This window comes from Natrix helvetica (genome assembly GCF_964273705.1).
Source record: "Natrix helvetica genome assembly, chromosome: Z".
NCBI lineage: Eukaryota > Metazoa > Chordata > Lepidosauria > Squamata > Natricidae > Natrix > Natrix helvetica.
Window position 1 is genome coordinate 109,388,999 of NC_138554.1, and position 24,021 is coordinate 109,413,019.

Sequence of the window (24,021 nt, forward strand, 5' to 3'; positions counted from 1 at the left end):
TGCTTTATTTTTTGCAAAAATAACAACAACAAAAAAAGCCCGAAGTAACTATGATTTACTTTTGCTTCTGGATAATTAGCATTTTAAGTGTTTTTCTTATAGTCTCTCATTAGGATGCTCTACAGTGTTATGAAATTGTATTATCTAAAATATGCCTTTTAGCAGTATTGTGCAGCATTAATGTATGTATAATGCAATATTATAAAATATTTGTAATGCAATATTATAAAATTCTATGGAGTTAATTATCAATAGAGACTTTCCACCCAATTCCATTTTTGGAAAATATTTATTTTGGGGGCTTTAGATTCAGGCATTTATCTAGTAACGTTTTCTTAGGTTTTCCTAAAAAATTGGAATTTGGAAATGAGTTGGATAGATTTTTAAGCACATCAGACAAAAAACAACTGAGATACCTTTCTTAGTTCTATTAAATTTGTGTAGCAGAAATTGATATTAGTAGAATGTGTTAGAGGGTTTTCTTTTCTGCCATCAAAATTTTTACAGTACAATTGAATTTGATATTTCTGGGACTCACCAGAGCCCAACCAGCTTTTAATACAAAGCTTCATCATAAAGACCACTTCTTTAGTCACAGTATTAGGCAATGCTTTTTATGTATACACTCACAAGACACCTCAAGAGAAAGAAGCATTTGCCTCTGAAGGCAAATCTTAAATATAGAATCTTAAAAAGACAAAGATATTTCATTTTACTTATGTATGCTGAGTTAAATGCTGATTGATCTTTTTAGGATTTTCCAAATTTTCCAAGAAGCTGTCTTCTTGAAAGCAGAATTCTCTTGCTAGAGATCGGGACAAAGAAACTAATAGACTAAATTGCCTTCTTGCTGGTAACCTCTTTTTATATGACATTTGATGAGGGAATATAAAGGCTGCAATCATGCTGATCACTTATGGGAAACTAGAAGATTTCCTTAGAGAAAACTAACTTTACTAATTTCAACAAGACTAATTGTTGTTAGCATTGGTTTGATCATTACCATTTTTACTCCTCAAATGCCTAGCAGTTAATTGAAGGCAATGTGTGTCATATTCTTTACTTCTGCTAATCTTGAATGCTAAGAAGAAATTTAAAAAAAAAACACCATCCCCTCTCAATGTCTATGGAGATTCTCAGTCATCCTGGTCATGGTTACTTTTTCAAGAGGCAACTGGACTTTCTGTTTTTTCTTTGAAGAAGTTTCGCTTCTCATCCAAGAAGTTCCTGGATGAGAATGAAACATCTTCAAACAAAACTCAGGACCAATGAAGGTAGAGTCCTGTAATGGAGATGCTGACTTTATGGAAGTGCTTTTGTCTTTGGAACTTCACTGGAACAGGTGAATTCTTGACAGGTTTCCCCTTCTCTTTCCAATGGTATTTGCAAAATTCAACTGCCTCTTGAAAAAGCACCTTTGGGACATCCCCTCTAAAGTTGCTGAAGATTAAACAGCAACAAGATCCCCCCCCCCCATACACACACAGAGCAAAAACAAGGTTAAAAAAAACTTCAGCACCTTGAATTTTGCAAATATCATTGGGATATTTGGGAAGAGATTCCTATAGATGCACAGCACTCGGAAAATATTCACAAGGCAATAGGTGTGTGCAACAAAACAGAAGTGTTTTAGCTAAATTATTGGAAAAGGACAATAAAGATCTTACAGTAAGGGCTATGCACCTACTGCAGAAAGTATAGAAGAATTTTCACAGGGGATGCTGTACAAAGAGTACATAACCACTGATTTTGCTTTCAAATGCAAACAGTAATCTTCCCACAACTCTCAAATACCCTCATTATTGTTGATCCAGAATTTCATAAAAATACCAGGACTTCGCCACCCCATCCATTCCCATCTTGTTTCTTTATTATTGTGAGGAAAAATCAAACTGGCTATGGCTTAGGGAACACGAATAATGTGCATCTTCAAAAATGGGCCAAAATTGATGGAGAAGCTTTGTAAAGTGCCCTGATTCTGGCGGGGAGGGAATAGAAGGAACTAAGACAAGATGTGAGTTCCCACTGGAGATCTGCCACATACACACAGTTGCAGAGGAAATATAGGCAATCCTCAACTAACAGGCTTTTGTCACCACTAATATAACTGAAAAAAGTGACTTTACAACTAATATTTGCAATTACATTTGCAGCATCAAAATGTGATGAAAATATGGGCACTTGGCAACTGGCATGTTTTTATGCTTAATTACTGTGTTGATTCAGTTAAAGACTGCTGCAAAAAGGATCCAAAAAACAGGTGTGAATCACTTAATGACCAGATCATTTAGGAGCGCAAATTCTGGCCTCAATTATAGTTGTAAGTTAAGAACTACTAGTATCTGCACTACAAAACACATTTGCAACATTTTCTTTGAAGAAGGGAGTGAGCTGGAAGTCAATCAACTAAGTTGCAGAAGAGAGAAAGAAGATCCCCAGAAAAACACAGTGACATGAGTAGAGGACCATTCCAGGACCAATGGTAAGCATAGTACTTAAGTCACTTAGGCTACAAAATCCCATTCTACAGATCAGCTAATACAAAGGATGCTAATACATGAACCAACTGAATTCTGATTTTAACTTCCACATCTCTTGTATTTTGCATTGGACTCTCACTCTGCTTCTCAAATGAAAAGAAAAATATAGAAATCAAAACCCACAACATAGATAAAACATAGATAACTCCATTTTAATGGCTTATCCAAAAGAGATGAACACAATATCCCTAGTAGCTTGAAGTGTGAGAAGTCAAAATAGCCGTATCTCCAACCTGTCTAGACTCCAGACAACAGACACGAAGAGATTATACTGTCAATTCAGGTATTTCAAGTGTCTGTCAGATCACTCAGAATGAGAAAAAATTGTATGTATATATTTCAGAACACCCACACCCAAATCCAGATAATAAATAAATAAAGAAAATAAAGTCCTGCCAGTGCCGTAGCAGAAATTTGAGTGTAATGACTTCAGACAGTTTAGCAATTATGATAACGATACACCAAGATGTTTTGCAGTCATTTGCAAGCCAAAGCGGCTCCCACGAAAGCACACAAAGCCAAAAATATGAGTCATGCTCAAGCAATTTTGCTATGGGCCATAAAATTACTTTGTGTAAGTTAAAGCTAAATCTGTATATATTCTATAATATTTCCCTACTGTGGGGAGGCGGAGATATCAGTATACTATCACAGATAATGACAAAACCAAATTCTGTCTATAAAAGCTGATTGCTGCACAAGTCACCCTTAACTGTTCCAGGAACAGTAATGCAGTGGTATACTTCATACTGCATTCAGCAACAAAGAAACACGGTCCATCAAGCACACACCATATTGACTTCAATTTTAGCCTATTGTAGGTAAGAATTCAGAACTGCGCTGCCACACGGTTTATTCAGCTTGCTAATTTCTATTACACTTACTGTTCATTCTACAGCTTACTGCTTTTTTATGACAAATTTCAGATTTTATTTCATCCTTACCTAGCATGCACATTTAAGCACAGCATTATGGCCCATTTTATTTATTATTAGTAAGAAAGATAATAAATCCCCCTCCAAATGTATCTTAAATGTATTTTATTATTATGACTGGTTTTATTTGTATTGACTGTACACCGCCCCGAGTCCCTTTCTGGGAAAGGGGCGGTCTAAAAATCTAAGAAATAAATAAATAAATAAATAAATAAAATAAAATGAAAGATACCCCCAAAAGGATTATGTAATACCACGGTTCATATACGGCTAAGAAATCATTTCTGCAAATCTGTTTCCTACAATGTAGAGAAAGCATTTTTTCCCACTTCAATATCCATATGGACTCTGGTGGTAACTGTGGTGACTTACTATATGAACACCTATAGATTACATACAATGAAGTGCTGGAATGACTAAAAAAGCATCTATTCTGGTGAACCTTTGGATTAGAACACCAATATTTCTGACTTTTCTACATTACTCTTTGAGCAATCTCATTATATAATTAGAATTGTATGAGTATGAGCAAAGAAGACTTAAAACAGTATTATTTCTCCATTCAACAATTCTTTCAGTGATTACATTTTTAAAAAAGACAGACCTAATAATTTTGATATAATATTACACAGCTGTTTAATATTTCAGAATTCTTTTTTCACAATGTTAACATTTGGTTAGTTGAGATTAAGTTAGTAAAAGTGTGAAAGTTTTATTTTATTATAAACAATATGGAATAGTGTTTAGAGGGGATTTTTCAGACAGCATGTGAAAGAAAAATAAAATAAAATTTATCTCCATTTTGCAGTCTAGACGCCACAGAATGGATCTCCTTATTTCAGTTATTACAGAACAAAAAGTGTCTACTGACTACATTATTAATCCAACCAAATTAAGTTCTGAATGTATTGCCCATAGAAAGAGGATAAGAGGCATTGTTTCGATAATTTTCTAAGCGTATTTAGAAATAGTTGCAACTATTCAAATAAAAATAATAATTTCCCCATGATAATAGAGAAAATTAATTGGTTTATCTTTTTACCTACTTTGTCAGCTGTTCAGATGTTAATGGTTACCTTCTAATGATTCATGCTATATTTATAAATGCAATCAATCAATAAATTCTTTATATTTGCTTAATTTTGGATTACATATATAACCAATAGTAATTCTGGCCTGGAAGATCTGGAGTTATACCTTAAGATATCTAGATTAGCTGTGGAAGACAAATATTTTGACACAGCTAGACTAGCTGGGGAAGCCAAATGTAAGCAAAAATTATCTTCTGCAAAATAGGACACAAGTATACTGTGTCCCAAATGCTTATAGAACATGTAGAATCCATTATTTCTAGAAGCTTGCAGAAAGAAAGACTAAAATTAAATAGCAAGTCTTTCCAAGAAGCTGATTACCCTGGCTGTAATTTATTTTATAGAACTAAAAGGAAGCACTTTTTTCAGTGCACTTGATATCTTTTGAGCTTGGTGTAAAACATAGAAGTTCAGCTGGAGAAAGAATCTATTTTAAAATATTAATGAACTCTTTTTATTGCGTAATACTGAATGAATGAAATCAAAGGTGTTACATACATTCTAAAATGAAGTCAATGGCAAGGAATAGTAATCAAGTTAAAAGCATCAATAATTAACTATGAACATATTATCATCCATTTTAAATGTGCTGGGTATTTATCTTGAAATTATCTTGGTAACTGTAGCATATAGGAACATTTCAAGTACTTGCATACTGCAAACTGAAGTTCCTCTGGTTTCACAAAAGGACTGATTTCACATTGCATCAGATAATTATGCCTCTGAAATGATACACTAATTTAACTCCAATATTAGGATCTAGGTCAAGCCTCTTTTAACTCAAACTCAACTCCTAATAATTACATGCGCACCTCCATGTAACCTGCTTGGCAGTAGGGTTTGCTATTGCCTTCTTCCTGGTTGTTTATCTTTTTTCACTTCACATTCTAGCCCTTTGCCATTCCTTGGTGGCCTCTTAACTCATAAGTGCTTGCAGGGTGTCAGGAAAGTAAGGCAACAAAATTTTAGGTTGCAAGTATAAAAAGATTGTGTTTCTGATCTTGTATCATCATGGGCATTATTACCTTTCAATCATTATGGCTTCCTGAATAAAAAAGTTTCTATTCAAATATTAAATAGGCTCTTTTTAGCTTCCCAGATTAGGCAGAGATGACTGCATGAACATTCTTTGAAAACCTATTAAAAACATTCAAATATTTTAAAAGACAATTAGGTACCTCTCCAACATCATAGATCCAGATCCGTCCTTCAGAGTCGCCAACTGCTACTTCTTTCCCAGCCTGACTCCAACGGACACGGTTGAGGGCAGCAGCTCCTTCAATGGTCACACTAGCTGTTGGAACCTATCGAAGATATTATTCTAATATGAATGAGGACATTTATAAAACACGTATGTAGGGAGGAATTCATTGTCTTTTACATGAAGAATATGAAAAGGGAAGGAATAGCGGAGGAAAACCAAACTTTTAAATGGCAAAAAGGTTTATGGACAATAGATAAAGACCAAGGGACACAAATGTTGAAGTTGGGGTTTTTTTTAATCCAAGCCTGAAACATCCTAAAACCAGCCCTGCTTTTTTCCCCTGTGTGGCCTAATAGAAGATCAAAAGATAACTAGCAAAGACTAATGAGCTTACATGTGGTACCAAGCTTAAATTGAAAACTGAGAGATCCTATCCTTGTAGGTTTTATATAAACATTTTACTGACCTCAAGCAATTAGTTTAGAGGACACAGGATGAGGTCAGAAATAAACAAACAAACAAGAGGACTAAAAATGGGGCATTAATAACTTTCATGTTATTTCTTTTACTTACATCTCATTTTGCAAAACTGAAGAACATATTGTCCAACAAAGCATAATAGGAGCTATGAACATAGAATCTTCATATAATATGAAATCTGATGACTGATGTTGAATCAACTGAAGGTTTCTGAATTTAAATCAGTTGAGATGAAATACATGTATAAGGTGGAATATCATCTGAATCGTCATATACACATAATTTCCACTGCTTTATAAAAGCAAACTATTCAGTAACAAGCAAACAAATAAGTAAATATTATAGAAATGTATTCAAATTTTAGCTAATAGGTTCATTAGTAAGATAATTTTGAGCAAGATCTACTCAATTTCTTACCAGCCAATAGTCATTGGCAGGATTCTACAAACCTCAACCTAATAGCAAACATTAAGATAAAGGAAAGGATTGTAAACTGGACACAATCAACTTTGATGTTTTCTTTTATAGGATGTGTTTCTATGTGTTTCTTCCTGAAATTTTACCTTGCTTATCAGAAATAAGGTCAGCCTGCTTCAATTGGCAGATTTACACCTCACCCCACCCCCTCAAAAAAAGAATTTATGAAGGATCAACTTTACTTCTTAGCTGATGAGATTATTTTCAACCAAATTTATACAAATAAAAATAGCTTCTTAATATTTTCAACAGAAAATATGACTCCTTGCTTTAAAAAATAACTCAAAGCAGTTTAATTTTTTCAGGTGTCAATGCTTGCTAAATATTTGACAAATAACACTTCTACAACTAAGAAACAATTTTTATTGGTATAAATTTGCATTTAAAATCACGCAAATATAGCTAGAGTATATATGAAGACCACCTGATGCAGTTTCTTTGATAAGTGAATTAAGAGGTTACAAAAATACTTTTTCAGAATTCCCCAACCAGAGTTGGAATATTATCCTTAGGACCAACATTGTCTTCTCCAAAACATCTCATTAAAACTTTTTGATTTTCCCAGGCTTTTCTATTTGTTGTGTTTAATGTCACATGTATTAATTGCTTGTGCACTGCTAACATGCAGGCTGGGGAATTCCAGGGAGTTGGGCCATATACCTTAAAGATGCCAAAGTTGAGAAGACACTACTACAGATTAATGTATTATGTTGTAAGTGAAGGACTGTCCAAAAATTTTAAATTAAAACCTAATTTAAAAGCATTAAAAATATGCTACAAATTACAATGTAAAAACAGTAAGCATATGATTATAACCCCATATATTTGCTCTGCTTAAAATAAAAAAACATACTAAAACTGCAATTTAATTTGTGATTGAACCAATAAATAAGGAAAGGTAGAACTACAGTGTTTGGGCGGAGGGAATTTGTTATTTGTGGAAAAAATATTAAAATAAGATTGTTTATTTAATTTTAAAGCATATAATCCTTGTTTATTGAAGTCTAGACAAATTAGAACAATGCTCCAAATATTTTGGGAATTCTATCAGGAATTCTGGTTTTCTTATTTCAAAATTTAGCATCCAAATGTAAAATATATGCCTATTTGAGAAGTACTAAATCTGGAAAGAGTATTAGCTGTCTTTCCCTAAACAGGGAGGAAGGTCACTACTCCCTCATTTCTGTCCTTCGGCTTATCACAGAAGACCATGCAGGCAGAAAACCATATTTAGACCTTCCTCCCATATTTAGGCATACCAGGGTTTGTAACACAAATACATACCTATTTCCCTGGCTCTACTGATAAGGAGGCGAGCCTGTGGCTTAGTGGCTAAGACTTCTGCCTAAGATATAATACAGCCCAGGTTCGAATCCCAGTAAGGGTATGGCTTGCTAATGAGAGCTAATTAGCTCGAAATAGATCTATACTAGTCTCCCTTTATTTATTTATCAGTACAAATACAACACAAATATAAAAAGGCAACATTAAAAATAAAAATATGGTTTTCTGCCTGCATGGTCTTCTGTGATAAGCCGAAGGACAGAAATGAGGGAGTAGTGACCTTCCTCCCATATTTAGGCATACCAGGGGTTGTAACACAAATAAATACATACATACATACATACACACACACACACACACACAATCATATATTCTTCTCATTTGAGAACAATAGAACTCAAGAGTAGAAAGTTCAGAAGAATTGAATGAATCATTTCATAGCTATCCTTACATAGTCCTGAAATCCAAATTATAAACAATTTTAATTAATTATGAGTTCAAATCTCATGAAGGCCAGTTTGATGCAGTAGTTAAGATATTGGCCTAGGAACCAGAAGGCTGTGACTTTTAACACTCCCTTAAGCATGAAATCTTGCTGGGTGACATTTGGCTAGTCACCCCCTCTCAATCAAGTCTACCTTACAGGGTTGTTATTGTAGGGAAAATAACAGGTAAGTTTATTGTTTGCTGCCTTGAGTTGAGCAACATATATTTTAAAACAAGATGTAATGAAAGATTAATATAATAATAGTAATAATGTAGTATTTCAAATATGAAAAAAATGGCAGAAAAATGTTAACTGTATTTGATATATGTTCAGATATAACATAAAATAATTGTATATAACAAAAATTACATTCATGGAAAAAACATGAATATAACTAAAAACTATATCCATAAGAAGGCATGAATGAGGAATTTTGTTTTAGCTCAAATGGAGGAAAATACGATTAATAATTATAACATTTTTTTCTCAAATCATGCCATTTTAAATAAATGGTTACTGACTTCATTAAGAGAATATGAACATATAGATCAATGGATATTTGTTAAGAGTTCTATTATTATTAAATTAAATAGGTCAAGCATGAAATAGAAAAAATACCACTTTTAGACCCACTTGATATATAACTAATATCTGATTATCAACATTATTTCAAGTTTTAAGAATTTCATTGCTTTTAATTTGGGATAATCAAGTACATAAAAACTCCCACAATCAACCAAGGGTTACAAAAAACCTGCATCAAAAGATAACTAATTCAACCCTTTTAACAAACAGAAAGCCAATAGTGCTTTAAAAAAGGAATTCTACAGTATCAAGAATTTTGTAAGCTAAAATTTATCTTCATATGTCCATGAAACAATTTCAAGATAATTGTAATTGTATGGAGTTGCCAAATACAGCCTTCACTGGTTCTGTTGAATTCTGTTTTATGCTACAATGCAGACATTTCCGTTCTTTGGTCCTGCTGACTACGAATTCTATTATCGGTAGTGCCAACACATCTGGAAAGCACCAGATTCAGAAAATTGTTATAAATTATGCTATATTACACTTATAGCCATCCAAGATTTGTCACAAACGTTTTAAGGTTGTGATCCCTCTTCCCTTTCCAAGAGGCGATGGTTCATTTTATCAAGCTTAATATACCTGAACTATAATGTTCATGTTTTGGTGTCAACTTTTAGTCTTTGCATTGTTTTGATAGTCCTACTAATTTGTATTTCTGACTGCACATGCCATCAAAACAGTATCTTCTTCATCATTATCTATTTTGAATATTTAAGAGAAAAGCAGAATATAAATGTTGAAACTAAATTAATTAAACTATGAACTTGGAAAATTGCTATGTTATTGTCTCAAGAGTTCAACACTGCAGCTTCTTCCAAGCATTGCAGCAAGAAACCTTTCTAAGACCTTTTCGTAAATACCACAAATATTTAAGGCCCATTTTATACCAACCATGTATACATCTATAATCTGTTCCTAATTAGCTTTGCCATCATTTACTTGAATTGCTCAAAGCAACTTTTGGGAACAAAGGTCCTATGACCTGTCATTTCAAGTTGTGCTATGGCTCAGTAGGTTCACTGTACTCAACTGAGAATCCATATTGCATATCTTTGTTACAATAAAAACACACAATGTGGCATCTTACAAGTTATATACTGCCAACACTCTTGTCTGTAACTGAGTTGCATCAAAATATTTAGCTTACTCTGATTAATAACTTCATCCCAAACTTGTGGAAAAACAAGTTCAATTTAAATCACTGGGAACTGAAGTGCAAGACTGATTTAAACTGGAAATTTGAAAATCGTAACACCAGTTCTATAGCAATGTCTGCCTTTTTACCACAAAATTATAATGCTAACCAACTTACCTCCCAATAATTTTGCCTGTTTATTAAACAGATTAGTCTATTAAAGCTGTGGTGTTGCAACCATGTTATTAGCCTAAGATAAATCTATGTAGTAACAAATCAGCTTTTTCTGTGATAGACATGTAGAACTAAAATCCGAATTATTAAACTAAGGGTTTGATTCAAACAAGGGCAATGCTTTCTTTAATTTTATTGGGAGTTATCTAAGTTTAGGACTGGCTTTGCTTTATCTCTTAAAGTGGTGCCCAATGCACTTAACACTGCCTGGATTGTGGCCCAATACTTCTCAGGGAATAAAACCATTGTTTTGTACAGTTTTAAATTGCCAGGCAAAGGATCAAAAAGAAAATCGCTTTCAGTTGTTAAAGCATTTTCTCCTTGGTTGCTACTGTGGGTCTCTGATTAGTTTTTACTGGCAACATGCTTGTGTTGAATTTATTCCTGCTGATGTCCTAACGGGGGTGGGTGGGGTGTGGGGGGATCCTGACATTTATTCATGCAACATACACTAGCAGTCCAAATTAAACAAATGAGAGTAAAGTAAATCCTATGGCTATATTCTTGTTCAATTTCACAAGCTCTTTTCCCCTGATCAAAGAACAATAATAATACAATAGTAGAGTTGGAAGGGACCTTGGAGGTCTTCTAGTCCAACCCCCTGCCTAGGCAGGAAACCCTATACCATTTCAGACAAATAGCTATCCAACATCTTCTTAAAGACTTCCAGTGTTGGGGCATTCACAACTTCAATTTCAATATTCTACGTAAAGAAGGCTAGCTGTGTCAATTAAAATGGGGACACATTTCTTCCCATTCATTTTAAAAGCAGCAAGATTTGCTCTTAAGAAATTTTAGAATATTGATAGTCAAATCTCTTAACAATAACATCTGTAAAGATGTGTTCCCTCTTCCCAATTGTCCTTACCTCAAAGTAAAAACTGAGGGGGGGAAAATCCTCCCAATTCAGCTACTTTATAATTAAGCTGCCTCTGAAATTTCCTGCTAAGAGCACTTCAAAAGATCTACAGTCTCGACTTGACAAGCCAGTTTTCAGCATTTGTCCTTCCTTACCTGTCTTACGTGATATACAGCCAAATCGGTAAACATGTGTATTTTCTTTCTACTATGAAATACATTATAGTGATGTGAAAGGAAGACTAAATAAAAAGTGAAGAAAAAGAAAATCGATAACATATTGCTTTTGCTATGTTGGCTAACTTAATTCTGTGCTATATCTCCACTTATACATAAAATCATTCTCATCTGCGCCCTTCACATACCATCCAATTTATTAAAATTTGTCTTGCCTTAACAGTTCCTGTATCACACATGAATCGTACCAATGCATACACTGCATTGATTTTCTGTTCTTGCTAATACAGCTATTTTTCTGTAGCTACAAAAGTGAACTATGTTATCATTATTACTTACTTTCGTATAGCTGGTTTACAGGCCACATTGCTTTATTCTGCATTACCTTATTGTTATCTTACAATTCTGTTAGAATTTCAGCTAAAGAACACTTCAAAAATGCACTGATGTTAGTTTGTATGAAGTAATAGCTATCAGTACTCAAGTTCAAGCCTTGGTTGTGGCATTGTTTCTGAATGGCAAGATTGTTCTTGAAAAAAAAGGAAGTAAAAGGTTTAAGAGACCATTTCTGTAAAAATAAAGAATACGTACTCTTATTTCACAATGGGGAAAGAGAAAAAAAACTGCACATCTTTTGAATTCAGAATAAAATAACATGAGACAAAATAATAAAGGACAGCAAAAATAGCCACAGCAAAAATATTGATTTTCATGAACCAAATGTATCTTCTCAAATTCTCCCTTTTTATTATCTCCCATTTCAGCTCTTTCATGCTAAATAGGCATCAATCTTTTTTCTATCTGATTCTTCTTTTTATATTTCTGGCTGCTACTGGAATGGAAATCTTTGCTCTTACATTTCAAAAATTTAATTGCAAGAGAAGTCTTGCAAAGAAAAATGTGTGTGCTTCGAAATAGAAAATATATACTGCACAAAAGAGTGAAATCTCTCAAAATATTTATTTAGAACATGTATAACCCATATCTCGGTTCAAAAACAGAAGACTCACAGCAGAACATAAATAGGAACTAAATAATAGTGGCAACTTGAAGTATAAGAATTATATTAATTTGACTTAAACTACAATATACTTTACAATAGCACTTGTTTGCTAAATATGAATTCAGAATATCTCAAAAATATTTCATTTATTAATTTTACTTTTGCAATAAAGCAAGGTTTTATTGTAGTAAGCCTTGTCACAATAAATGTAAAATGATAGTATATCTGCCTTTATCAGGCTATGTACATGCCTGATAGTTATATACATAGTTTTCTGAGAAATCACCTCCAAATAGCAAATGAACTTTACAAAAGTGAGGCTTTCTCCTGGTTTACTTTTCAGAACAAAACTGATCATCTATTAAGTAATAAATATCCTAGCTTAATTCATATCTTTAAATGCAAGATTGTGAAAGAGAAGTTCAGAATAGACAGAAAATCCTTAAGAGTCTGCAAGGAAAGAATTTTCTCCCATGCATTATTTTCTTCAAGAAAAATATAGAAAAAGTGGGTTTTTTCTAGTCTAACTTGTCTTACCTAGACTGGGATTCCTCCTGGGTCTGCTAGTTGGTTTTCCATAAAAGAACACTAAAAAAATATAACTCATTTATTATAATAAGTGAACTTCCTTCTGCTGCATGTGTAAATCAGACCTAATGCAGGACGCTACCCAGGATTTGCACAGAAATTGTAATCTGAAATAATATTATACTTAGTATTAGGTATGTTCACCACCTTGAGTTATATATAAATAATGAAGGATAAAAATCTAATACTAAAATGCTTCATGTTTTTAAAATAGATAATTTAAAATTTATATTTTTAAAAATAATTGAGGAAAAAACCCTATAAATCCACTTACTATAAAATATACAATATTTTATTGAAATTCTCAGCTTATTTTCCCTATTCATCACTATAAATCTACATTTCTTCAGAAGCAATTTTTCCTCTACTTCCCAATATTATTACTATGAAGATGAGAGGAAGTTCACACATTGCATTAAATCAAAGTTTATCATAGTTTACTGAATGGACAAAAGTGGCTGTCATGTAATATGCTATGCGATAAACTATAATTTGCAAATCACAATAGCTAGGTTCATAAAGCCACAGTAAAATTATCCAGAATCAGGATTGCTACTTAATACTGCAATACAAAATACTACTAGAAAAGTAGTAATAGCCAAAATTCAAACGGGGCTGCACATACATGCATCCATATCCAGGAAGATGCCCCACTGAATTCAGGGGGCTACAAACTGAGTAAATAATTAAATAGAACCAGACAGTACTTATACTTAAAATGATAGCCAATATAAAATCCAGAGAATTTAATCTTGGCCAAATTATCTTTAAACCCAACTTTGTACAGGTTTACCAAGCTTTCAGGCCTACTCAATTTAATGAACATGTTAACTGAGGAAAGGACTGAAATCATGCAACCTTTGCTCAAATTCTTTTGTTATGAAAAGAACATAATTGTGGAGGTTTTTTTTCAGGACATTGTTTTTTACAATGTAATGTCATACACGGCCACTCAGAAATACATATCCCAGAATGCAGTCTTGGATTGAATTCATCCACTGCACAAAACAATAGTTTTGCTTAACCAGTGTATACAACTCAAATGAGCTATCTTCAAATACACAGACTGAGATTTCCAGCATTCCCAGTGAAGAATGCCAAGTGGAGAAGATGCTCTACCAGGATGTACAATGTCTAGGTTAAGCAAAGTCGGTTTCCTGAATAATTACATCTGGCTGGGTTATTACCAACATGTTAAGCTATGGGTTGCAAACCAAAATGGCCGAGTTATTATTGTAGCACAATATTAAGCTAAAAACAAGCAAGCTGTTATGTCTTAATATATTGAATCAGACACTTGAATTATGCCTGCAAAGAACTTGTTAACAAGTTTCTTTTTAATCCATGATCCTATATAAACTTCTGTAGCAAAGTAGAAAAATATTAAAGGAAATTTGTCAGAATGCATTCTGCATTTAACACAACCACAAATGTCAGCATGTAAAACAATTAAATTATAGTTAACCAATTTACTCCGAAGATCTCTGCTTGTGTTTCTGGATCAGAAAATGAGAACCGTGTTCTTCAGTATTTGACCATACTTAAGCCTGTTACTTACACAAGAACATAAAGCCTGGAAAAAATCTTTATAACATAGAGAAGCATGGTTAAAAAGGGGGTGGGGATTATAACAAAACTAGTTAATCACCTATCCCAAAAAATCACTTTTTGCTGCCAACTATAAACAGATAAAAGTGAGGCTACAGATACCAGTTTACACCTCTCATCGTCTTCAGCCAGTATAACTTCCTGGCTGGGAATGAAGGGAAATGTAGCCCACCACAAACGGGAAGTTTCCCTAAAGGAATCTGGCACAGTCGAGTGGGAGGAGTAGGTACTGTCGCCCATTAGACGCCAGCCCCTCTGCAGAAGAGGACAGCTGCCTTCACGTGGCGCACCGGGCCTCGTGTGGTGATAATAATCGAGTGTCAGTGGCAATGTTTTTCCACAAATCAGCAAAAGCGACTGTGCAACCGAGGGGGGGGGGGTCTTCCCCTACACTTCTGGTAGATTTTCAGGCTTTTCGATGTGCCAGAGAGAAAGAGAAAAATAATAAAGGGTGAAAGAAGTGTTTAATTTAGATACCGTGCATAGAGAGCAGAGAAAACGCTTCCTGCGAGGAAGACCACGGCTGGACTTCTCCCTGAAAGCTTAAGGCGTGGGAATCTGTGGCAGCTTTGGGTAGGGCCATGGAGCAGGCAAGAAGAGGGAAAAGTCCACTCCCTCCTCAAATGAATACACTGCACAAGCCACGAAGAGGCTTAGTCTAAGGAAGGCAACGCAGCCCACTTCTCTTCCAGGCTTTCTTTGCAAAAGTTTTTTTTTAAAGAAAGAATAGGCAATAAAGTCACCAGCTCCCTCCTCTCCCAAGCCCTGATCCTCTCCCCGCCTCACCTCGGTGTCATTATTCAGGTTCCAGAGATCCAATCGGCCCATCCCATCGACGCAGGCGAAGAGCGCGGGGTGCACGGGGGACCACATGACGTCGTAGACATAGTCGGCATTGTCTTCAAAGGAGTAGAGCGGCTTGTTGTGCTGCAAAAGGGGGGGGCAAAAAAGCAGAGGGGAAGGGCAGGAAGACTTCGTGGCGCTACTGCCGCCTCGGGCTGTCTGGAGAGTCTAATTAAAAACTTTGCACATTCAACCGAGTGTCATAAAACTTTCCGCAGATGAAAGGTCCGAGGACGCAGAAGGCGGGCCTGCGGCGGCGCTCTCTCGGGGAGCAGCCACCGGGGTAAGGGTGGGGGTAAGCGAACTAGAAATTATTGGGAAGGGGAACTATTTCCCAGACTTTGCATGCTGTATAAGTAAAGGGGTGCTGCTGCTACTTGCTACTACACCGCGGAGGAAGTAGGGGAACGCTACCTATAGTTTATGCTATAGGATCGACTAGCCGGCTACTCGGAAAATCTTTTCTCGTTCTCTCTTTCACATAAGCTCCCGCGTACACCCAGAAGTCTCCGGAGAGGCTCCCGCTTTGCAAGCGAAGACGGTGACTGCCACCTAGTGCTCCTTGCGCAAAGTCGCAAATAGCGCAAACAGCTTGCGCTAAATTTCCAAGCCCGTCACCAACTTTTCCTATTCCTCGTCCCCTCCTCATCAGCTAAATTAATGCCTGAACTCGGTCCCCTAAAAGTTGTTCTCTGTACCATCGCCCTACGCTAATAGAACTGTCTAATCGAAATGCATCGCCTTAATTTCAAGCGTTTCTTTTGTTCTCCCCGTTTTTCCTTTTGAAAGAGCAATGAGTCTAGATGGGTTTACAAATCTCACACACCCCCAAACTTCGTGTTTGAGATTCTCATTTCAGAAAAGAGGTGGCGAAGTTCAGAGCGTGCAGCTGCCAAGAGTGTGGCGCTGCCGCTTGACTTTTACGAGTTTACGCATCATTTCATTTCACAATAGACAGGCGGGCAAGACAAGTTTAAAAGTACATGGGAACTGTAACATATAATTGGGTGTCATGAATTATTCATTATACTTACTTGCTTCTCCTTATTCTCATTTCTGAATAATGGCTTTGCCTAATTCCCAAACAGTTAACAGTAAAATAACATTTAAATGACAATGAAAGTTCCAGAAACTAAAGAAATTAAATATTCTTATTATCCAACACAGAAATCTAAACAACAGGATTTTTACATGTATGCAGATGAATGGTTGAATATTTGTGTATATCTGTGAATATGCATGCATAAATATACTTGAAAATTTTGGGAAGTTTCAATATTAAAGTTATGAGGATTTAACACTTTTTTATAAGATGGAATTGATCGTGAATCAAATATTCAGATATAGGTCTGAACCTTTTTAAGTCTGACCAGTTTTTCATAGTTGTTTAGCGTCAGAAGTGTTTTAGTGCAGCTATGGAATACCTGTCGCCTTCCAGATGTCAGCAAGCTACAATTTACATTTCTATTATTTAAGGTGAGAGATGCAAGAAGTTGTAGTTTCACATCTCGATGACCACAATTCTCAGTATGATCTAAGAATTTTTTAGGATGTTCTTCATTCTGGTAGACAATTAACATTGTAGGAATTGAGTTGCATAAAATATCTATCCAGACCAGACATTTTAGGATATCTAGATATGGACACAGTGGCTCAGTGGCTAAGACGCTGAGCTTGTTGATCAGAAAGATCTACAGTTCGGCAGTTCGAATCCCTACTGCAGCGTAATGGAGGGAGCTCCCATTACTTGTCCCAGTTTCTGCCAATCTAGCAGTTCGAAAGCAGATGAAAATGCAAGTAGAAAAATAGAAGCCACCTTTGATGGGAAGGTAACAGCGTTCCATGGGCTTTGGCGTTTTGTCATGCCGGCCACATGACCACAGAGACATATTTGGACAGCGCTGGCTGAGACTAGCCTTTCTCAATCTGATATCTTCCACAAATGTTAGACTAGGGTTTCCATCAACATTGGCAGGGAAGTTATGAGGTATTGTCCAAGACTTTTAGAGACAGTATTGAAAGCTGACCTCTGAAATAGTCCTTTTCTCAAGAGTGCTTCTGCATGAAACTTTTACTGTGCAAATGCCTTGGCTCATACATGGCTTTTAAAAAGATCCCCCCCTTTGTTGGTCATTTCCCATAATTTTTCCATTGTTCTTTTTCATATCTGACAAAGAGCATTAAAGACCATAAAGCAAAAGAACTGCTGGGGTGGGGTGGGGGGAGGATAGACTACATGGTACCTATCATTCTTAATTTTGCTATCATGAAATACAATAGAAGGAAAATATGACTTCTTTGTTTCTTTAATGAATGTTCATTTTTCTTGCCTTTTTTATTTTCAATTTTCTTCCCAAAGGCAGCAACTCATCAGGTGATGTTTAGAATTGTAAAATGCTCATGTTATAAAATCTAGATGGAAACTGAGCCCATGAAGAAGAATTTTAAAATATTGCTGTGTTTTCTCCCAATGTTTAAACTACGTATCTTACAGGAGAACACATTGCATTATAAACATCATAATCTATCCACTCACTTAAGTCTTCTGTTAAATCCTGCTTCTTTTATTCAGACAATCATAGATGAATAATAACTTTTAATGTGAAGTAACAGGATTTGACATAATTCTGGTGGCTTTAGAATGAGGTTAATATGATCAGCTTCTTAAGTACTGCATGTGAAAATACAAGTTACAAAACAGGCCCTGTTTAGGTCTTTCCCCAATAGGAGGGCTGCCATGTAAATGCCAGAGGTAGCATGCTCATTCTATAAGGTTTTCTAGCAATTTTTGATAAACCCCTTATTTTGATGGCCTACCTCAAAGAATAGTATGTACACAGAAAGATGAAAATAAAAACTTGCATCTAGCGGTAACGTTTCAGCTGCCTCCCTGGTGTATCTGCGTGGATGATCTTTCTTAATCCAGGAGGCGCCATTCGTTAAGAACTTCACTACTTAAAGGAAATCATGTGGACATGTTCACAGGTTTTAACTAGCATTTAACTGCTTAAAAGCTAAACAAAATCTATCAGATTTGTTTGTTTCATGAGACAAGTCATTTCATAGAAAGAATAATTAAAACACATTTATGAATTGTTTTTCCAGCTTGCAAAGTTCCTTTACTGTACTTATCAGAAGCCATATTGTTTTCACTTTGCATTCCTTTGGACAAATGTCTATGGAGATTCTCAGTCATCCGGGTCATGTTGTCCCCAGGGTGCTTTTCCAACAAGCAACTGGGCTTTCTGGTTTTTCTTTGAAGACGTTTTACTTCCAATTCTCTTCCAAAAAGCTTCTTCTGCCCTGACTGGATAGTGGGGAATGGAAGGATTTATGCTCCTTGCAGACAGCTGGTCATTTGTATCCTTTTAGCAAGTTATCAGGGCCACCTGGAGGTTTATCTGTGTCCTCACGGTCACCTGACTAATGCAAATGGGTGTGGAGCCATCTTGGAACAGTTGAAAGGACTTTGTTGTAAACTGGAGATAGATTATGTTGTATACCTCTCCCCATTCAATTTTGACATAGATGGTCTCTTTGACCCATCTTTCAAATCAGTGGTCCTCTTTGTCCAAAATGTGGACTTTGCTGTCTTCAAAAGAGTAACCTTTGACAAATGTCTTCAAAGAAAAACCAGAAAGTCCAGTTGCCTCTTAAAAAAGCACTTTAGAGACATTCATTCAAACAGCACACATAAATGTTCCCCAAACATTCTTAGGTTTATTGAGTTGCTTTTTTGAGTGATTTTTTGTATCACTCTAAATTGGAATTTTTCCTAAACAAGGGTCCCTGAAACTGTTCTGGTAAATGATGGAGATGTCTAGAAAACAATTGATAGTCTTCTCCAAAAAAAATCAAGCAAGTTCCAGAATACTGATTATAATTAGTGTTCAAACTGCTACAAGTAATCTTCAATTTACAGCCATAATTAAGCCTGAAATTTTGGTCATAAGTGGAGATGGTCATAAAGCGGTTACCAAGTGATCACATCTGATTTTATAATCTTTACTGTGGTGGTCATTAAGTGAGACATTGCCCATTGCCATGTGTTCAAAATACAATAACATGACCTTAAGGTGGGACCCAGATGTTAGAACTTAGCATCCAAATCATAAGTAGCTTTTTGGAGTGCTTTATAACCAGTAGTGGGTTTAAATTTATTTTACTACGTTTGCTCGTGCGCGCACGTGCACAGAAGTGTCTGGGCGGGTGGGTGGAGCCTCCCGCCACTGCTACTACCGGTTCGCCCAATCCGGAGCGAACTGGCAGAAATCCACCTCTGATTGTAACTGAACAGTTGCACAGAACTACCTGTACAAACTTGCCAATGACATTTCAATTATATTTCTTCTAAATCGTGTATGCAGTTAATTACATTACCCCACTTTCTCATTCCTGCATCCCCCGCAAAACTCCTGAGAACACTTGCTAATAATATTCAACAAAAGAGAACACTTTCAAGAACTAGAGTTTTCAAGATTTATAGTGTTGAAACGCTCTTTAAGCTTAATAAGGCACTTCATTTGGGGCCAGGTAAACACTAATTCTAATGTTGGTAGGTATGAGTGGCTATGAGAGAAGGGCTGAAAAAAGTGCTTTTTGAATTTGTTCCATTCTTTCTTTAAAAACTGTCATACTTCTCTATTTCTTGAAATTCATGCTTGAAGCATGAAGGGAAGACAGCAAAAGTATATATAAAGGTTATGGTTGTCTTGTCTTCGTCTGCTGCAGAAAAAACACAATAGGTTCAAAGGGCAGGAGAGAGGGACAGATATCTGGCATTCTTCTATCCATCATTAGCCTTTCCAGATTAGAAAAAATACAAAGGCAGCAGAAAACACATTGAAGGTAGTTGCCATTGTAAGAGAAAAGGTGTGGCTTGTTATTTTCAACTCAGAATGCTCCATTGGTAAAATCAGTTCCTACGCAAGATTGTACAGCACTTTCTTGATTATCCTCAAAACAAATATCTTTGCTTGAAGTATTCCTTTTCATTTATATAACCTTTGTCAAATGCAATATTTATTGTCCTTGGGAAAAATTCTGAAAAATGGAAGACGAATCACACAATTAAGATAGTGCTGCACAAATGAGGTTGTATTAGCTTTTTATTTAGTACATGATCTGAAATTATATCCACCTTTGATAATAGTAAGAAGTACCAACTTCTTGCCTTTACTTTGCAAGGAACTCATATATTCTGGTAAAGTTAAAGAGGAAGCCGAATAACGGAGGGCTTTGTTTTCAAACTAGAACAGCCATTGTGTCTTACTTCCAATAGCTCCTAGTGCAACCTGACACTTTTGTTTTGTAGCTGGCAAAGTTTTATCTAACATGCTGTGTAATCCTGTGGATATTTACTCAGAAGAAATATCCATTACTGTCTAGTATATCGGACTTTATTCTTAAACTTCACTTGCATGGACACTTACAGTATTTATTCTAATTCCTCACAACTTCTTCTTGTTAACATTCATCCAGAACAAGAATATTAGGTAACCTGAAAAATTACTCACCTTTGGTCATTTCTAAAAAAAAACCCTCTACTTTGGAATAATCTAACCTTCCAGATCTTCAACACTTAAGGACTCTTTGTAAATTTCTATCACATACTATGAACTATTTTGTATGTTATTTATATTTTCCTTGATAAGTTTGGACTTTGTGTTGGTTTCGGAGCAAGACTATTGCAGGCTTACTACAAAATTGTTATGAGGAGTTTGCTTAATGGTTTATGTCCTGATTTACATCCTAATGATACTAAATCTGTACTACTTGAATATGGAAATTATATAAGAAAGGCAAGACAAGGAGTCCAAGATAACATAATGATTAAGTTTTCTGGTTTCTTCTAACATCAGCCCAGCATAGTTAAATTTATGAAAAGTAATCAATAAAAAGAAGAATTTGTTTCCATATGAGATTTACAATGCAATCTTATATATTTTTATTCAGGAAAAGAGCCTAAGCATCAATCATTCCTACTAATCTCTTGGAATCCCAATAAATTCTCAGTCATGCAAACCACACCTTTTATTAATTCATAAATAAATAAGAGCATGGGTGAGACTCCTGTTTCCTGACAATACTGACATCTATGATAATTTTTTCTCAGTTGCCATATATATTTAATTTGTGTTGTTGTTGTTAGTTACGAAGTCATGTCCAACCCATCACGACCCCATGGACAATGTTCCTCCAGGTCTTCCTGTCCTCTACCATCCTCTGGAGTCCATTTAAGCTCACGCCTACTGCTTCAGTGACTCCATCCATCCACCTATTATACTATAAGTTTTTAAACTATTTTGTGATTGATTGTCACTCGGAGCCACTTGCTTGAGATGGGTGGCTATCGAAACTGAATGAAAGAACGAACAAACGAATGAAGAATGAATGAATGAATTTGAGACCTTATGTTTTGAACCATTGTTAGTCTTTACTACTGTACTTGAGAAGGTCATTTTACTAATGACGTTTTATTAATACAATCACTTTTCCTAATAATAGACTCAGCTTCCATGAAATAAATTGTGTGTGTTTGTATGTATTTGTAAAGGTGACAAAAATACTAATTGGAGGAGGATAAAATTCTTTTAAATTGAATTTAAATTAATTTTTATAAATGTCATTGTTCTGCATATATTTTTTAATTTCCTTCTTCAGCAACCTTAAAAAATGCTGTTCTTGGAGGAACATGAGCTGAATCTACATGTAAGTTTTTTAGAGTTGCATGAAGTTTATGCATGCATAGCTATACCTAACTATTATGTGCAAGCTATTTCTAATTTTTGTTACCGTGCGGTGTACTTTCTTTTTATTTTTCTACTATTAAGACAAAAAACAAACAAAATGAAATGTTTTCATATTAATGTAACCCAATTTTAATTATAACGTAATTTATCATAATCTTTTTTGTCAGTGGTTAAAGCAAAAGAAGAAAACAAAAATGTAACATCTCAAAAATAAAATCTCCCTCGGGTTTACATGGATTTGATTGTTAGCAACATAAAAATAATTAAAATTACTATTCAAATACCTGGAAGGATTTGATTCATTGTCTGAAAAAAGTAAAATTAGCAGTGGAGACTATAAAATATAGTGTTAAGCTTGGACTAGCAATGCTGGCTTCAGATTGATTGGCCTGAGTCTATTGTTTTTTCTCAACCTACTTCATACTGTAAGATTATTGTAATCTTGGATATATTAAAATAAAATGGATATATTAAAAAAAACACGTGAAGCAGTGCTGAACCATCTGAAGTTTCTGGATCAGGAGATGCTGAAGATATGACAATAATAATTGATTTTATATATGGCTGGCTGCCCTTGAGGATTGAGAAAATGGTACAAAATGCATGTTGATCAGCACTAACTAGTTTAGAAGAATATCATCCATTTTCCTGGTACTCCACTGGTCACTAGTAGACTTCCCACCCTATTCAAGTGATCCCAGCACTATTTCTATTTATTACCTATAAAGCCCTCTACAGCTAGGGAACTTGCTATTTTCAGGAACTCTAGCTAGGAGAAAATATTGGGGATCAAAGATGTTGAGGACAAGACAACTTGTGTAAAATAGCTGACCTCCTAAGGTCAGACTTACTGCCATCTTCCAACCCTTTATAAGAGTAGTAAAAATAGTTATGTCCCACAGAGATTTTGGAAAGAGATTTTTAAAGCTTCTTCAATCAGAAACAGCAAGTGGGTTTTTAAAATTATTTTTACATTGTAAGCTGCCTAAAGTTTGACAAGCAATCAGCATTTCAAATTACTTAAATTAATAAAGCCCATACAAGTTAGACCACGGTTTTTGTGATAGAAAGAGCTGGGCCTTCTACTCAGCAGTGCCACTTTAGGAAAGTCAATCTTACAGAAGCAGAAATCAATGTGTTCGAGAAAAATTGCAGTATAATGGTCCAAAGCACTCTGATTTTAAACAGTTAATAGAGCCAGTTGGTCTTATTTCTTTCTCATTCTTTTGACCTTTGATGCTTTAAATTACTGTTTTATAGTCTTGATAGATTACCCCATTCTATTATGTCTTATCTGTCTTTGATGGAACATGACTCAGATTCTTCAAATCTAAGTACAGTGTGGATTCAAATTAAGAAAGAATACCTAAGAAAAATGCATAAATATATAAAGAAAAACAGCCTCTACGACAAGTACCTTTTAAAAACTGAATACAACTGATGAAGTGTCAGATCAGCCTGACAAAATATGGTCTTACTCGGAGACAGAAATTATGCTAGCAGTGGGGGTATAGAAGTTGAAGACATTCAACTCTATACTCACCACTCTGCAAGAATACCTATTAACTTCAGAAGGACTTCTCTGTGAATAAATGGTTTTACAATTACTGCTGAAGTTTAAGCCTTTTGCTCGATTTCCAGTTTATCTATTAAAGCATTTCCACAAATTTATTATCAGCAAATGCAAAAGTTCTGAAGCTTATCAGAACTGACTACAATTACTTGTATTTTACTTAT

The 24,021-nt window shown here is 35.1% G+C and overlaps 1 protein-coding gene across 2 annotated transcripts in view; it reads right to left on the reverse strand.

Annotated features, from left to right (window-relative positions):
- The window catches only part of DYNC1I1 (dynein cytoplasmic 1 intermediate chain 1), a 215,259-nt gene that overhangs the window by 28,290 nt on the left and 162,948 nt on the right, over positions 1-24,021 (reverse strand). For both annotated transcript variants that reach the window (XM_081932257.1, XM_081932256.1), the window contains exons 14-15: positions 15,476-15,616; positions 5,745-5,870 (exon numbers count right to left, since the gene is read on the reverse strand). In XM_081932257.1, the coding sequence (XP_081788383.1) occupies positions 5,745-5,870; positions 15,476-15,616 (267 nt within the window). The remainder of the gene's footprint in view (positions 1-5,744; positions 5,871-15,475; positions 15,617-24,021) is intronic.